Source organism: Colias croceus, chromosome 24 (assembly GCF_905220415.1).
Source record: "Colias croceus chromosome 24, ilColCroc2.1".
Taxonomy (NCBI): Eukaryota; Metazoa; Arthropoda; class Insecta; order Lepidoptera; family Pieridae; genus Colias; species Colias croceus.
Window position 1 is genome coordinate 7806232 of NC_059560.1, and position 18010 is coordinate 7824241.

The 18010-nt window shown below is 33.8% G+C and overlaps 1 protein-coding gene across 1 annotated transcript in view; it reads left to right on the forward strand.

Moving 5' to 3' along the window:
- Positions 1-18010, forward strand: part of LOC123702667 (huntingtin) — a 47991-nt gene that overhangs the window by 19740 nt on the left and 10241 nt on the right. Inside the window, exons 30-37 of the mRNA XM_045650430.1 lie at positions 136-267; positions 938-1084; positions 1225-2263; positions 2460-2653; positions 2859-3011; positions 3690-3881; positions 4365-4513; positions 15137-15264. Of these exons, the coding sequence (XP_045506386.1) occupies positions 136-267; positions 938-1084; positions 1225-2263; positions 2460-2653; positions 2859-3011; positions 3690-3881; positions 4365-4513; positions 15137-15264 (2134 nt within the window). The remainder of the gene's footprint in view (positions 1-135; positions 268-937; positions 1085-1224; positions 2264-2459; positions 2654-2858; positions 3012-3689; positions 3882-4364; positions 4514-15136; positions 15265-18010) is intronic.

Below are 18010 nucleotides of genomic sequence, written 5' to 3' on the forward strand. Positions count from 1 at the left end.
ACGTGTATGTTAGACTAAAAATACTATTAACATTATTTTAAAAATTTGTATGTATGTACAACACTCATTAAACTTTTTAAAAATGATGTCATCTACTAAAATAATAAACATTTCATTCATAAAACTATATTCCAGGTTCGCGCAACTAGCAATAGACAGGTGTAACATGTTAAAAGAGTTACCACTAGAGCAGATCACGGGCCAGTTGACTAAAGAAGACGTGCAGGTGGCGCTAGAGATGCTGCAGAAGGACAAAGTGCATTTGAGGTCAGTTCTTTAATATATGTGTTCGATGGAGGATTATTTGTATAAAACTGTGTTGTTTAATTGTGTTAATTGTTAATGTATAATGGAAATAGAAAAGGACCGAGACTACTCCCTTGCAGAACTCCGCAGTCATTAAACTTTAAAATTATGATTTTATTTATGTTAACAGTTTTCATTATTTCAACACGCTGCTCCCTTTGTTTTAAGTACTTTTTAATCTTTTTATTGGTTTACTTCTGACCGCATACTTTTCTCAATTACATGAACGCAAATAATGATCTACAGAATCAAACGCTTTACTCATATCTGAATATTATAGCAGACGCCAGACGCAATATTTATTAAACTTTTTTGTATTTAATGAAAACAACTAAAATTTTAAACTATGCTACTTTCAAAGCAGTTGTAATAATAGTACCAAGTTTTTTTATAATTATTATTTTATTAAGGTGTAGGTTAATTTAAGTGACTACTTTACAGTCAAAACTCATAGCTTCTTACTAAGGCGTAAGAAAATTGGTTTTGACCGGCAATGAGTTACAGTAGCAACAATATTACATCAATGTGCTCACTAATTTATCGATTACACCGCAAATCTTTTTATTCATTAGTTTAATTTATGTGAATTAAAATTTGTGAACCAATTTAAAACAACACAATACAAACGTAGGTACCGTCCGCTAGTATCAGCGCTGAACTCGCTGGCGTGTAGCGCGTTCGACCTGTCCCCGCTCGCGGGCGGCGCGCGGCCGCTCAACCCGCGCGCTGTGCGAGCGGCCGAACCCGCGCAACAGTGGATGGCGCAGGTTAAAGCCAGGTAATTTTATATGTATCACTAATATTAATTAATTGTTTTTTTTAATAAATTGTCACAAGTGTAGGTATATAATTTTGTGCATGTTTCACAGTATTAATTGTCATGTTAAGTTTATACAAATTGATTTTTTGAAATTCTAGATGCTGTCAGCAAGATAGCGCACTACCAAAAGTACCAAAATATACAGATTTAGCGAATTTATTAACGAAATTTTCCCTCGAAGACATCAACACGATGATGTCTTGTCCCGACTTTGATAGAAAAATACTCGGCGCCAGTTTCAAAGTAACATGCGATACATTTATACGAGATTTCCTAAATGTCGTATCCGTTCAAGAATTGAAAGAGATGGAAAGAGAGATAGCCAGAGAAGAAAGAGAAATGGCGAGGGAAAAAGAGGAAATGACGTCATCAGCTATAGATAGCAACAAGATGAACGTTGTTAACATCCACGTTTTCAAGAAAAGCGACAGCAAAGAGTCGAAATCACAGTTCTTCATACCAATGGTTGATAATGATGTTAAAGAAAACTTTGGCAATTTAAAAATCACTGAAGAAGAGTGCGAAATTAATATACCAGAATTGCCCAAACTATATCTAGCCAGTATATCTTCTCTAGACAAATCGTTGGCAGAAATATTAAGACTATTTCCGAAACAAAGTCGACCGCTCAGTCAGTCTGAAAACTTTAACTTGAACGTGGAACAAACGATAGACAGATACACGCGACGGTGCCATCAAGTATTTCAAGATAAACTGTTCTATCAAGAGTTTATGACGATACAGACAATTCTAACCGGTTTCCTTCCATCTCTAGAAAGAGTAGTAAACCTCATTGATGATACGGACTGTGATTTATTGGAAAAGTGCATAGAAAACATACTCCCGAGCACTCTCGCACGAAATTTGGCGATATTCAGTGTGGTCTCGTTGCAGTATTTGTCGTTTTTGATAAGTAACAAGAAGGTGGTAGAAAGTCCGGTGCACAATGACATGTCGTTTCGCGCCAATATGCCAGATAATGTATGTGTGGACCATGTGATTATAGTGACCATAGATAATGTAGCTAAGGCTTTGAAGTTTGAGGAGATTTGGTCAGAGCTTAACGTGGAAAACCAGATGAATAGAATACAGTCGGCTATTTGTTGTTTGTACGCTGTGGTCAAGTATTTAGTCAAGGTATGATAATAAGTTATTTATAATGTGTAATTCTATTTCTATTTTTTTCACGAATGTACAATGCTTTCTTTCATGCATTATTCCAATAGAAATGCTTAGATTTATTTTATAATGAACTGCACCTTAATACACGTTTATTCTATCGATTAAGATGTATTTTGATTTATAAATAAATTAAAATAAACAATTATTTCAGGATATTAAACCACTTACATCCAAATCTCACATACAAACGCAAGATCCAGGGCCCAAAGCGGACATAATAATAACTGGAGATAAGCTGATAACTCTAATCGAATATTGGGAACAGAACTTCTACGTGAGAAGGGAAAATATTCTGGGAAGACGTTATAAGAAGCCCATTGAAGATCTAATTGTTAGTTTATCAAGGTAAGCAGTTTCTTTGAAATTTTTGATTTTTGAAAATGCAAGAGAAAGAAAAGCATTTTTTTAATGCATATTATTATACAATAAATACGATTTCATTTTTCAAAAGATTTCTTCAGTTTCATATTTTTTATTTGTCGTATGTTAATTTTTAATTCGTTTCTAAAATTCTATCGAAATGATTCAATCTGAATCCCAATAATTATAGGATAGAAATAGTGAGCAACATGGCACTTATTCCGCCACTGGCGTGGTCGTGCGTGGAGGTCCGCACGCGCAAGGACCGTGAGCTGCTGCAGCGCGTGGACCTGCCGCTGCAGGCGCTGCAGGACCTGGACGTGCTTGAGGCGTTCCTGTTTAGGTTGGTTTTACTTCTGTTGAAATGAACAAAATAATTCCATACTTTGTACGTTCACTTAATAAATTCTTGATTTATACAAAACTTATTTATTATTTTGCAATTATTTTTTCAACATTGTAACCATTTCTCGTAACATGTGTTGATATAATTCGAAGACAGCTTAGATTTGATCTCCATTTAAAAATTACATTTCGAAATTACAGTCTACATCATAGAGCATCGACCATTTTTCATAGTAACTCTATATCGTCTATATATGCGAAAACCTGTAGTTCGAATATCGGCCTGATCTATGTATTATATATTGACTATTATGTATCTGAAACATTAATTACACCAAATAGCATTATTTTAAATGTAAAGATTCTGCTTCAGGGAACGTAGAAAGCTGTTTTCTATCGATCAGTTTTATTCATCACAATTTGATAAAAAGCTCCAGACAGGTCTATATTAGTTTCCTTTTGATTTTGATATCAAGTTCGAAGCAGGTTTAGCTTAGCTGTTGTTAAGAATAAAATCAACAAGTCGTTTATTTACAAATGAGATATATATATTTATCTTTGGTTTTTTAGAGTAACTGCTACACAGCTAGGCTATACAAGTTTTTTTTTAATATTATAATTGTATATTGTTAAAGTTGTGTTATGAATATAATATTATTCTGCGCTTTCCATGCAGGGTGAACCTGATCGGCTGGTCTTCGAAGAAGCAGTTCGAGGAGATCTGGGTGGGCCTGGTGGGCGCGTTGCAGGGCAACGGGCCGCACTGCGCGGTGCGCGGGCTGGCGCGCGCGCTGTGTGCGGCCGCCGCGCGCCGCGCACGGGGCCGCCTGGCGCACGTGCCGCGAAGATACCTGCCGCTTAGTGATGGGTCAGTGCTACTATTGTATTTTAGCCTTCCGCCCGCTTTCTCTAAAACCTTATAAATAAATCTTTTTGAATCACACATAAAACAATAACACATCAAAATCCGTTTCGTAGTTTTAAAGACTTACACATACACATACATGAAACAGGGATAGCGAAAGCGATTGTTTTATACTATGTAGTGATTATGGTCGCAAAGTACAGTTTTTCGTACATTGACCAGGTGTTACTATAATAGTATAGTAGGCGCTGATGCATAAAAATAAAGCTGCTCGTTCGCATGAAATTGACAAGAAGCTACAATATACAAATAGCATAATTTTTACGAAGCATCGGCTACACTAAGTTTTTAAACTGTATCACCAATATCCAGTTACAAAATAGCAAGAAACTGTATTTTATTTGCCAACCGTAGTAACTTCCGTAAGTAACGAGTAGTATCCTAATATTATGCATAAAATAACAAAAAAAAAATCAACATTTTTAGAATGCAGCGGCTCCGCAGCATTCTTGTGGGCACATCTGCGTACAAAATATTCGACGACGAGAACCTGGAACACATTCCACTTCTCAATGACGGTATAGACGGGTACCAGTACGCACAGTTCAGTACTGAATATCTTAAATTGGCTTCCGGTAAGTGTTTATAGCGTTTGAGATTTTTAAATTTTTTCGTTCTTGTATTTTATCAAAAATTGACTAGAAGGAAAGAAATAATAGCTTGTTGCATCTTAAAACACGTATAGATGATGAAAACAATGACAAAAACGTATAAAAAATAAGCTACCTTAAGGTGATTGCTACGATCTGTTCCCAGCCAATGTCCCGCTAGATGGCGCTGAATTCTACATTTCTAGTTTATTTGAGTTTTTGCGTAATTGGAAAAGATTAAGGTCGTAGGAATAGTCATGGCGATTACTGAATATTATATTTTATTTAAATATGTCATATCATTGCCTTAAAATCCACCCAATTCGGTAAAACCATGCGTTTTAACATCTGTCATTGCATACAGGGTCGTTTACACACACAGACGTATACAAAAATGATAAAGATTGAACTCTAGATGGCGTGAATGTAAAACAAGTTTGGCGTGTATGTATTTGAGTAGTTAGTAGCATATTATATTCTGAATTTCTGATCCATGCCTATTCACTCAAAACTACCTAATAACACTAATGATTTGTAACAGTAAATTATTTCAATAGGTAGGTATTTGAACATTTCCCAACAAGACGTAAGAATAATTATTCGTAGGTATACAAGATACAATAACAAATCTAATACACTATTTATTATTTTATTATTTACTAGCGGTCCGCCCCGGCTTCGCCCGTGGTACATGTTTACGTTTTCTCTCCATAAGAAGTAAGAACCATCCTCGTACTTCAAGGAATATAATAAAAAAAGAATTATCGAAATCGGTTCAGCCGTTCTCGAGTTATGCGCTTACCAACACATTTTGCGATTCATTTTTATATTAGACTAGCGGTCCGCCCCGGCTTCGCCCGTGGTACATGTTTACGTTTTCTCTACATAAGAACCATCCTCGTACTTCAAGGAATATAATAAAAAAAGAATTATCGAAATCGGTTCAGCCGTTCTCGAGTTATGCGCTTACCAACACATTTTGCGATTCATTTATATATATATAAGATTATGTGAAAATAACCAGGAAGGTGAAAAACATATTTACGAAAACATAGTAACATATGGCTATCGCTACAATAATTATATTTCAATTTTATCTTTTTATACCTAGTAGAACTGGCCGACGAATAAAAAAAATCGTATTAGAATACAATATATTACGGAACAAAAAAAGGATTGTAACTGAATTAGGTAGGTATGTTTGTTTCTGGGCGCACCGTTTTCGACGACGCGACGCGACGCGCGACGTAAGCGTATAGGTATAGGTACCTACTTTGCTAAAACAAACTAATAAAATTGTGTGTCTGTCTGAAAATTCGGAAAAGCATATTTTGCAAGTTTGTGATTACTTTGATAGTTTACCGATTTATAATAATTGTAATTGTAATTGTATAATATATAATTTGCAATGTGGTGAAATTTCATAAAAATCACGGGCCAATTTTTTGTTTTGAATCCCACCGAAAATATAATTGCGTTATTAGAATAATTAATTACTATACCTACCCACGATCAATTATTACAATATAGTCTCAAATGCATACTAGAGAAATATTGCAATTTGATTCAATTAAAATGCATAGCATACAAAAATAAATTCACAACACAAGAAATTCCGCGCGCAAATCATAGCGCGTGTCAATGAAATCAAGAATGTTTTATATCAAGCCGACGCGGACGAGCGACGACGCGACGCCGAACAAAAGTACCTACGACGGACGACCACGCTTCGAGTTGCCAAACACACAGCCAAACAACAATAATGAGTAATAAATTGTTTACAAAAAAAACAAGTTTTCCATTTTTCTGTATGAGTAGACAGAACTTCAAAACGCCACCTGCTACGGTTTATATTATGAACGATGGTTATAAAAATAAAAGTTATATTTGTTGGTGTAAACTATTTTATTGATCAATAATTTTGGAATTTAAAACTGTCAACATTGATTACAATAAAACGCAGTTTTATTTTATTACACTATTGTTTTTTATCAAAACATGTATTTGAAGTACAATACCTACCATATAATATTATGCTGATCCAAGCATTTTCACTCAAAACTAATATCACTAATGATTTGTAAAAGTAAATTATTTCAATATACATTTCATAACCAACAAGTAAGAATAATTATTATTATTCCTACCTACAACAACAAACCTAAAACACTATTTACTATGGGAAAATAACCAGGAAGGTGAAAAACATTATATTATTATTTACGATTTCGACGCACTCGACTTTTAGTAAAATATAGGTAGTAGGTAAACATAATATTATGGTTTTGATTTTTGCTACTAGTATAAGAAAACTGCGTGTTCAAACTACTTGTTTGTCTGTCTGAAAATTCGGAAGTACTTTGGTAGTTTACCGATTTATAATAATATTGTATATATCGTTGTTTAAAAAATATTCAAACACAATAAAATATGATATACTGATTTATCACTGGTTTCAGTGATGAACTGATGAGTCAATGTTAGCCACTATGCTTTCGTCATACGTGTGTATGATTGATGTGATTTGCAACGTGGTGATATTTCAGAAAAATCACGGGTCAAATTGTCCCACCGAAAATATAACTGCGTTATAAGAATAACTATACCTACGATAAATTATACATAATACAATATAGTCTCAAATGCATACTAGTGAAATATTTTATTTGAATCAATAAAATAAAAAAAAAATAAAAAATAATAATAATACAAAAATAAATTCACAACACAAGAAAATCCGCGCGCAAATCATAGCGCGTGACAATGAAATCAAGAACTTTCGAGCCGACGCGACGCGGACGACGAAGGAGCCTAACAAAAGTACCTACAATCATAGGCGGCTCGTGACAAAATTGTATGGCCGTGTTCACTTGAAATAAAACAACGAAAATAGGTACCTACAATAGCGTTAGCAGTACAAAAAAAATGAGCACCACATTATAAATGTCTATTTATACACTAAAAATTATAGAGTATTTCAAAACGAATTCAATTATTATTTAGCAATAATTAGAAAATCCCCGAATTTGCATTCGTGATCGTATTCATAGTGTTTGTCTACACTAATATTATAAAGAGGAAAACTTTGTTTGTTTGTTTGATTGTAATGAATAGGCTCATAAACTACTGGACATTTTACCAATGTTTGCAAGTTTGTGATTACTTTGATAGTTTACCGATTTATAATAATTGTATACTTACCTATATCATTGTTTAAAAATATTCAAACACAATATGATATAGGTACTGATTTATCACTGGTTTCAGTGATGAACTGATGAGTCAATGTTAGCCACAATACTAATCACTTTCGTCATACATGTGTGTCTAATTATGTTTAAATATGTCAAGTTACGACAATTAGTTTCATAAGTTACCAATAGATGGCGACACTTTAGTTTTGCATCGCACTAGCGAAATGTTTTGTTGAATACGTATAAGAAATTTCATGTCAATTATCTAACTTGTGTATCTTGTGTATCTTGTGTAACTTGTGTAATATTGTGTTAAAGTATCTAAAAATAAAGTAATTTAAAGTGTTGAGTGTTTAAGTGAATCCCGCGAAAACGTCAATTTATACATGGTGCCGAAACCTAAGATGGACTTTGGACTTTGAAAGACTTAGAAAAATTTCCGATAAGTAGAACTTGTAAAAATTTCATATTTTATTATATGGACTTAGAAAATATTTGAAGATATTTTATTCTAAGGACTTGTAAAAATTTCATAATTTATTATATGGACTTAGAAAATATTGGAGATTTTATTCTAAGGACTTGGAAAAATCTGATAGTTTATTATATGGACTTAGAAAACATTTGAGATTTTATTGTAAGGACTTGGAAAAATCTGAGAATTTATTATATGGACTTGGAAGAAATTTCTGAATTATTCTATAGACTTGGAAGATTATTGAAACTTTGAAAATTTTAAAATTTATAAAACTATATTATTAATATTTAATTTAATATGGCTTCAAAAGTAATTAAAAATCAAGCGGATTTGTTGTCAAGATTAGAAAAGGCACAAATAAACTTTAAGAAGAGTCCGAAAGGTAGAATCACTAAGCAGTATTTGGAAACTAGAATAAAAAATTTGGAAGATTTTTATTTAGAATTCAAACGAAATCATACAGAGCTAATACAAATAGTAACATCGGAACAACTAGAATCTTTACCATATTTTATAGAAGACGACTATAATAAGTTTGAGGAGATATACATAGACCATGTGACGGAACTAAAAGAGAAGCTTGAAGAAGTGTTCAATAACCCGATACCAACATCGAATACGATGACTAGTGACGATGTAAAGCTACCGAGAATTCATTTACCAACATTTACAGGAAAATATGAGGAGTGGCAGACATTTTACGATATGTTTTTGTCGCTTATACACAATAATGAAAAATTATCACCCGTGCAAAAAATGCATTATTTAAAGAGTAGTATCTCGGGAGAACCAGAGAATTTGTTACGAAATTTTCCTACTGTTGATAAAAACTACCAAGAGGCTTGGAACCAATTAACAAAACGATACAATAATAAAAGATATAATTTAAATGCTGTTCTAAAAAAGTTATTTGGACAAAAACAAATTAATAGTGAATCTGCACAAGCGATTAAGCAACTTCTGGATACAACTACATCAGTATTACAAGCGCTAAATAATATGGGAATACCAACAGCAACTTGGGATGCAATTGTGATTTATTTGGTAGTTTCAAAGCTTGATGTACAATCGCATAAACTATGGGAGAATCAGATAAGCACGTCATGTGCCGATGAATTACCAACTTGGTCTCAGTTAGTGGATTTTTTGGAAGCGAGATTTCGTAGTTTGGAGATGATAGATTCGGGAAAACAAGCTGTAAGACATGAGACGTCACAAAAGAAGCAATTGGTTAAAAGTTCTTTTCACGGAGCTATCCTACAGAATAAGAAGACAGAGAATATATGTTCAGTTTGTGGTGACAATCATTATATAAATACATGCACACAGTTTAAGAAGCAATCAGTAGAAGAACGAAGGAATCACGTACAGAATAAGGGGTTATGCTTTAATTGTTTGCAACCTACACATATTGTAAGTAAATGTCGACAATCAATTTGTTGCAAGAAATGCGGACGTAGACATAATACTATGTTGCATTTAGAGAAGACAGGATTCATTGAAAACACTCAAAGGACACAAGAAGAAAATGATGGGATTGAGAATAAAACTTCGTCTACGCTAGTAGAATCAAAGATTGTGGCAAATTTTGCCAAAAGAGAGCATAAAAGCTATCATGTTCTGCTAGCTACGACACTACTTAAGGCTCAGTCAAACAATGGTAACTTATTTATGGTACGAGCATTGCTAGACCAAGGCTCGCAAGCGTCATTTGTAACTGAAGCAACTGTTCAGTTACTCGGTCTTAAACGTACATCTGTTAATGGTTTGGTATCAGGTCTGGGAGATGGTCAAATGCATATTAAACATGTAGTAACATTATGTTTAAAATCGCGTCATAACTCAGAATTTTCTATTAATGTTAAGGCTTATGTATTAACTTCACTTACGTCTATGCTTCCATGTGTGAAATTAGATGCTCCGAATTGGCTCGAACTCGAGAATGTAGAATTAGCGGACCCAGGTTATGCAACACCAGGTAAGATTGATGTTTTATTAGGGGCAGAAGTTTATGCTGAGATTTTATTAACAGGTATGATGAAACAACCCAAGGGAAATTTAATAGCGCAGAATACGGCCTTTGGTTGGGTTTTATCGGGTAAGGTATCTGATTCACTTTCAGATAAATACAAGGCTAAAAGTTTTCATTTACAGGTTAAAACTGACGATGATTTTTTGAAGCGTTTTTGGGAACTAGAAGCTGAGCCAGATATGATCGTTAAGAAATTTACAAGAGAGGAACAATTGTGTGAAGAGCTGTATGAAAAATCAACTGTACGAAATCGAGATGGAAGGTATGTTGTTACATTGCCATTTAAAAATAAGGATCCTGAGTGCCAGTATGGAGAATCGATAGATATAGCTAAGAATAGATTAGTCGCTTTAGAAAGAAGGCTTAAGAATAATCCTAAATTATATGAGGAATATAGACGAGTAGTAGAAGAGTACTTAGTTCTTAATCATATGTCTTTAGTCGAAGAAGACGATTTAGATAATCCAACGGCTGTCTATCTTCCGCATCATGCTGTTGTACGGGAGGATAAAGATACGACAAAGGTTCGTGTAGTTTTTAATGCTTCTAGTAAGGGAACAAATAATGTGTCATTAAATGATGATCTTATGATTGGACCAAAAATCCAACAAGATCTCAGACATATATTAATGAGGTGGAGAACCCATCCCATTTGTATAGTGGCTGATCTTGTCAAAATGTACCGTCAAGTACTTATTAATCCAAGACAGACAAATTTTCAGAGAATTTTATGGAGAACTTTACCAGATCAACCAATTAAACATTTTAAATTGCTCACTCTAACATTTGGAACCGCATGTGCACCATATCTTGCTGTTAAAACTTTACAACGTTTGGCAGAAGATGAGAAACTTAAATTTCCAGTAGCATCAGAAATTACTAAAAATGATTATTATATTGATGATCTAATGACAGGTTGTGATACATTACAAGAAGCTAAAATTATTTACAATGAAATGAATAAATTAATGAAATCTGGAGGATTTACACTTCAAAAATGGAGCTCTAATTGTAAGGAATTATTAAAGTATATTGGAGAAGATAATAAAGAAAAAGAAGAATCTATGCTAATTAAGGTTGATAATATGGTAAAAGTTTTAGGAATTTCATGGAATCGTAGTTCAGATAGATTTGTTTATTCAATCAATTTACCGGAGATAAAATTTCCTATCACGAAAAGACAAGTTTTATCTAATATTGCTCAAATGTTTGATCCAATGGGTTGGATTGCACCAGTAATCATTGTTGCTAAATTATTTATTCAAAAAATATGGAAGGCGCATTTAGATTGGGATGATGCATTACCTGAAGATTTGAACGAAATTTGGCTTAACATACGACAGCAATGCAAGGAAATTCAACGAGTAGAAATACCAAGGTGGATTTGTTGCACTAGTCAAAGTCATATTGAACTACATGTCTTCTCAGACGCATCAAGATCTGCTTATGCTGCTGCAGTTTTTATGAGAGTCATCAATCACGATGAATCTATACATGTCAGGTTAGTATCAGCTAAAACAAAAGTAGCACCTATAGAGAAGGAAGTTTCTATACCTCGTTTAGAGTTATGTGGGGCTGTGCTTGCTGCGAAACTTGTGAACGAAGTATCTCAAGTGATGAAGGTATGCAAAGATAACATTTACGGATGGACTGATTCTACAATCGTTTTAGCATGGCTGAAGGGCGGTGCAAGCAAATGGACAACATTCGTAAGCAATCGGGTATCAGAGATTTTAACTATTATGGATCATGATCAATGGGGTCATGTTTCAACCGAAGCCAATCCTTCTGATTGTGCATCTAGAGGTTTGACTCCAACAGAATTACTTTCACATTCACTATGGTGGTACGGACCGGAATGGTTGAAGAACAGAAATATTGAAATGAAAAATCCAGAGATAGTAGATACAGATGAAGAAAGAAGACAAGTATCATTAATAGTAAAACAAGATAAATGTGAAGATTTTGAATGGTTAAAATTTTCTAATTTGACTAAAATGCTAAAGGTTATTTCTTATTGTCGAAGAATATTACTGAAGAAGGAAGAAAGGAAAATTTTGCCGAAGTTTGTAACAGTAAATGAAATGAATGAAACATTAGAAAAATGTATTAAACAGGTTCAAGGGATTACGTTTGAAGAAGAGATCAAGGTTTTAGAGAATAAAAAGGATATACCGAAGAGAAGTCCCCTTCGTACTCTTTGTCCCATTTTAGATCGAAATGGAATATTAAGAGTCGGTGGTCGGATTGATAAGGCTCACGCAAACCATAACACGAAGCACCCGATAATTATGCCAGCTAAGTCTCATCTTACCCAGTTGTTAATATCGGATGCTCACGAAAAAACTTTGCACGGTGGACCGCAAATCATGATAAATTACATTCGGACAAAATATTGGATAGTACGCTGTAGGGATCTAGTAAAACAACATTTTAGGAAGTGCCTCACGTGCTTACGATATTCGAAAGCATCGAGAGTGCAGTTAATGGGACAGCTTCCAGATACTAGACTGAAGCCTTGCAAGCCATTTACGGCAACCGGTGTTGATTATGCAGGCCCAGTCAATATTAAGTTTTCTCCAGGTCGAGGGGCAAAGTCTTATAAAGGCTACATTTGTCTTTTCGTCTGTATGGTCACAAGGGCTATACACATTGAGGCTGTAACAGATTTAACCGCTAAGGGATTTATCGCCGCTTTTAGACGCTTCACGTCTAGACGTGGACGTTGCCAGGATTTGTTCAGTGATAATGGCACAAACTTTGTTGGTGCGGACAAACATTTACGAGAAATGTTTGACTCTGCTAAATCCAGTTTACCTAATGAAATTGCGGAACTTCTTACATTGGAATTTACGACGTGGCATTTTATACCGCCGCAATCACCTAATTTTGGAGGGATATGGGAGGCCGGAGTGCGTTGTGCTAAGAACCATTTGAAACGGGTCATAGGTGACAGTATTTTAACGTATGAGGAATTAGCTACAGTACTATCACAGATCGAAGCATGTCTTAATTCTAGGCCAATTTCTGTTATTAGTAGTGACGCAGATGACCCTCTCCCACTGACCCCAGGTCATTTTTTAATAGGTGAACCGGTTATAAATATAAGTGATCGTAATTATGATGATTGTAATGTAAATAAATTAGAAAGATGGAATGTTATTCAAAAAATGGGTAATAATTTTTGGCGTAGATGGTCTAAAGAATATTTGGTTACTTTAAATCAGAGGTATAAATGGAATTCGAAATTAGAAGAACCTAATATTAATGATATTTGTATAATTAGAGATGATAACGTTCCACCTTCTAAATGGATTTTAGGAAAAATTGTAAACAAACATATTGGATCCGATAATATAACTCGTGTTGTAACAATTAAGTGTAAGAATGGATATTTAAAACGACCGTTAAGTAAAATTTGTATTTTGCCTAAATAAAAGGATTAGTTAATAGAAGATTATCTTATAAAGTTGTTCAATTTTAGGAAGGTCAGTTGATTGAAGTGTGCTAATATGTATTTGTTTGTGTATGAGTTTAACGCCACTACGTTGATGTATCACGGTGGGCGGTAACGTTTTGTTTAGTTATTTTTTGTTTTGTTTAGAGGTATATTTTAGTTGTTTTTTTGTTCCGGACTAGTCCTTGGTGGGCGGAATGTCTAATTATGTTTAAATATGTCAAGTTACGACAATTAGTTTCATAAGTTACCAATAGATGGCGACACTTTAGTTTTGCATCGCACTAGCGAAATGTTTTGTTGAATACGTATAAGAAATTTCATGTCAATTATCTAACTTGTGTATCTTGTGTATCTTGTGTAACTTGTGTAATATTGTGTTAAAGTATCTAAAAATAAAGTAATTTAAAGTGTTGAGTGTTTAAGTGAATCCCGCGAAAACGTCAATTTATACATATGAACTATGATTGATGTGATTTGCAATGTGGTGAAATTTCATAAAAATCACGGGCCAATTTTTTGTTTTGAATCCCACCGAAAATACATATTATATTACTAATTGCGTTATTAGAATAATTAATTACTATACCCACGATCAATTATTACAATTTACAATATAGTCTCAAATGCATACTAGAGAAACATTGCAATTTGAATCAATTAAAATGCATAGCATACAAAAATAAATTCACAACACAAGAAATTCCGCGCGCAAATCATAGCGCGTGTCAATGAAATCAAGAATGTAATTTATATCAAGCCGACGACGACGCCGAACTAAAGTACCTACAGTACCATTTACCTTCAGTGTACAATACAGTTTACAGACCTACGACGGACGAACAATAATGAGTAATAAATTGTTTACAAAAAAAAACATAGTTTCTAAGGTCATTAGTTTTATTTTATTTTATTGTTATTTTCTTTGAACGATTGGAAATGAAATTACTCAATTTTTACACAGAACTTTGATTTATTAGAATTATGCTCATTATACAGTATAAGATAACGAACGCGAATGCACGACATCTAGCGCGTCTTATGTCTAAACATCGCCTTTCGTTTAAACATTGACGCGCTAGATCTGTAATAAGTATATAGTCTATGCGCTAGATGTCGTGCTTTATGTCGTGTTTCGCTTGGCAAAAGTCACGCACACTACTGTAGAAGTGTCAAATTTTTCCGGTATTTTACTGTTGTTTTTCTAAGTAAATATTGTAAATTATTGATTAAAAAGGTCGAACGCGCACACATTTCATTATAGAGAAGTGATAAAATGATTAGTTTTAAAGAAATAGTGTCTGTGTTAAGTGTTTAGAGGTAATCAAAAATGTATGGAGGGACGGTCGGAACATCCACCTTAACTGTAGATTTTAATTCACGTATTTCGATATTTATTGACTTTAATATAAATTCATATCTTAACTAAATAATTTGATATAATCAGATATCGTCGATGACGCTCACTGGCGCGTGCGGCGTGAGGTGAAACGCAAACGCAAGCGAACCGATATCGACCTCAACAGCTGTCTGCAGCTGCTTATGGACGTCGCCGATGATATGCTGGATCCTAAGGTAAAATGGCTTGTTGGTTGATAGTTATGGATAAGTGAAACTTCTTTAGGCGTGTTGAGAGTAAAATTTCAAGGTTACGTCATGGTAATTCCATCACATCATATAGTTAGGTGTCGATTTTGGTATCTTTGAATCTTACCGAAGAAGTTTCACTTCATACACGTGTGATTGGCACACACGCTCTTTTAATTTAACTGAATCTGCCTCGGAATACATTTTATATTTTTATTTATTTATAACGAACTGTTAGTGTGCATCTTGAATCGACATCATACTAGCATCGACCATGTTCCTCTTAATAACTATATCGTCTATATATGCGAAGACCTTTAGTTCTAATATCGGTTCCATTTGTAGGCAGAGGCGGCTCGTCCTCAGGAGCGCTGGTGCAGTGAACTCCCATAAATAATTATAATAAAGTTATACCTGCTCATTATTTAAAATCAATACTAAATCAAAAAACTCCAATCTAAAAAACTCCAATACTAATATCAATAAAATAAGTACCTTTACACATTACAAATAAAATACATTACATACACTTGTTCATTTATTAAGTAACGCGCGAAAAGGAGCTTACGGAGCGCTCTCGTTTGCGCTCCTATGAAACAACATTCAGTACATTGCCTACATACGAAATCCAATAAGAGTGAAAGAGAAATTTCGCCACACTCCTGCGCGTGAAACAAAATATTTACTATGGAAAAATAGCCATTTTCGGAGCGCCGCTCTCAAGCGACGTTGCGCATCGCATGACACCAGCAATTGCGCGTCACGTTGCCACTCCTATATTATAAACAAACACTATGAATGCGCTCTCGAATGCAAATTCGGGGATTTTCTAATTTTGCTAAATAATAATTGAATTCGTTTTTAAATACTTTATAATTTTTAGTGTTTATATAGACACTAGATTTCCCGAAAACCCGCATAGTTCCTGTTCCCGTGGGATTTCCAGGATAAAACCTACCCTATGTGTTAATCCAAGTTACCTTCTACATGTGTGCTAAATTTCATTGTAATCGGTTCAGTAGTATTTGCGTGAAAGAGTAACAAACAGACACACATCCTCACAAACTTTCGCATTGATCGATTCAATTGATTGATTGATTGATTAATTGATTGATCGATTATTGATCGATGGATCGATTGTTGATCGATAGATTGATCGATTCAATCGATTGATTGATTGATTGATCGATCGATCGATCGATTGATTGATTGATTAATTGATTGATCGATTGATTGATTGATCGATTTATTGATCGATTGATCGATTGATTGATCGATTAATCGATTGATTGATTGATTGATCGATTGATTGATTGATCGAGTGATCGATTGATCGATTGACCGATCAATAACTCGATTGATTGATTGATCGATTCAATCGATTGATTGATTGATTAATTGATTGATTGATCGATAGATTGATCGATTCAATCGATTGATTGATTGATTGATCGATCGATCGATTGATTGATTGATTGATTAATTGATTGATCGATTTATTGATCGATTGATCGATTGATCGATCAATTACTCGATTGATCGATCAATTACTCGATTGATTGATCGATTCAATCGATTGATCGATTCAATTGATTGATTAATTGATTGATCGATTATTGATCGATGGATCGATTGTTGATTGATTAATTGATTGATCGATTATTGATCGATTCAATCGATTGATCGATTCAATCGATTGATTGATTGATTAATTGATTGATTGATCGATTTATCGATTGATTGATCGATTGATTGATCGATTCAATCGATTGATTGATCGATCGATTCAATAGATTGATTGATTGATTGATTCAATCGATTGATTGATTAATCGATTGATTGATTGATTGATTAATTGATTGATAGATTGATTGATTGATTGATCGATTTATTGATCGATTGATCGATTGATTGATCGATTAATCGATTGATTGATCGATTGATAATTCGATTGATTGATTGATTAATTGATTGATCGATTATTGATCGATTGTTGATCGATAGATTGATCGATTCAATCGATTGATTGATTGATCGATCGATCGATTGATTGATTGATTAATTGATTGATCGATTCAATCGATTGATTGATTGATTAATTGATTGATCGATTATTGATCGATTGTTGATCGATAGATTGATCGATTCAATCGATTGATTGATTGATCGATCGATCGATTGATTGATTGATTAATTGATTGATCGATTGATTGTTCAATCGATTGATTGATTGATCGATCGATCGATTGATTGATTGATTAATTGATTGATCGATTGATTGATTGATTGATTGATCGATTAATCGATTAATCGATTGATTGATTGATCGATTATTGATCGATTGATCGATTGTTGATCGATTAATCGATTGATTGATTGATTGATCGATTGATTGATTGATCGAGTGATCGATTGATCGATTGATCGATCAATAACTCGATTGATTGATTGATCGATTCAATCGATTGATCGATTCAATCGATTGATTGATTGATTAATTGATTGATTGATCGATAGATTGATCGATTCAATCGATTGATTGATTGATTGATCGATCGATCTTTTGATTGATTGATCGATCGATCTTTTGATTGATTGATTGATTGATGTTACGATGTATTCGTACGCGAGACCGCATGCATTTAAAACTAAAAAAACAGCCTAATAACATGACCCTAAAATTAACATATTTAAGATATCGAAATTTTTGTAATAAAACTTTAAAAAATTTGAA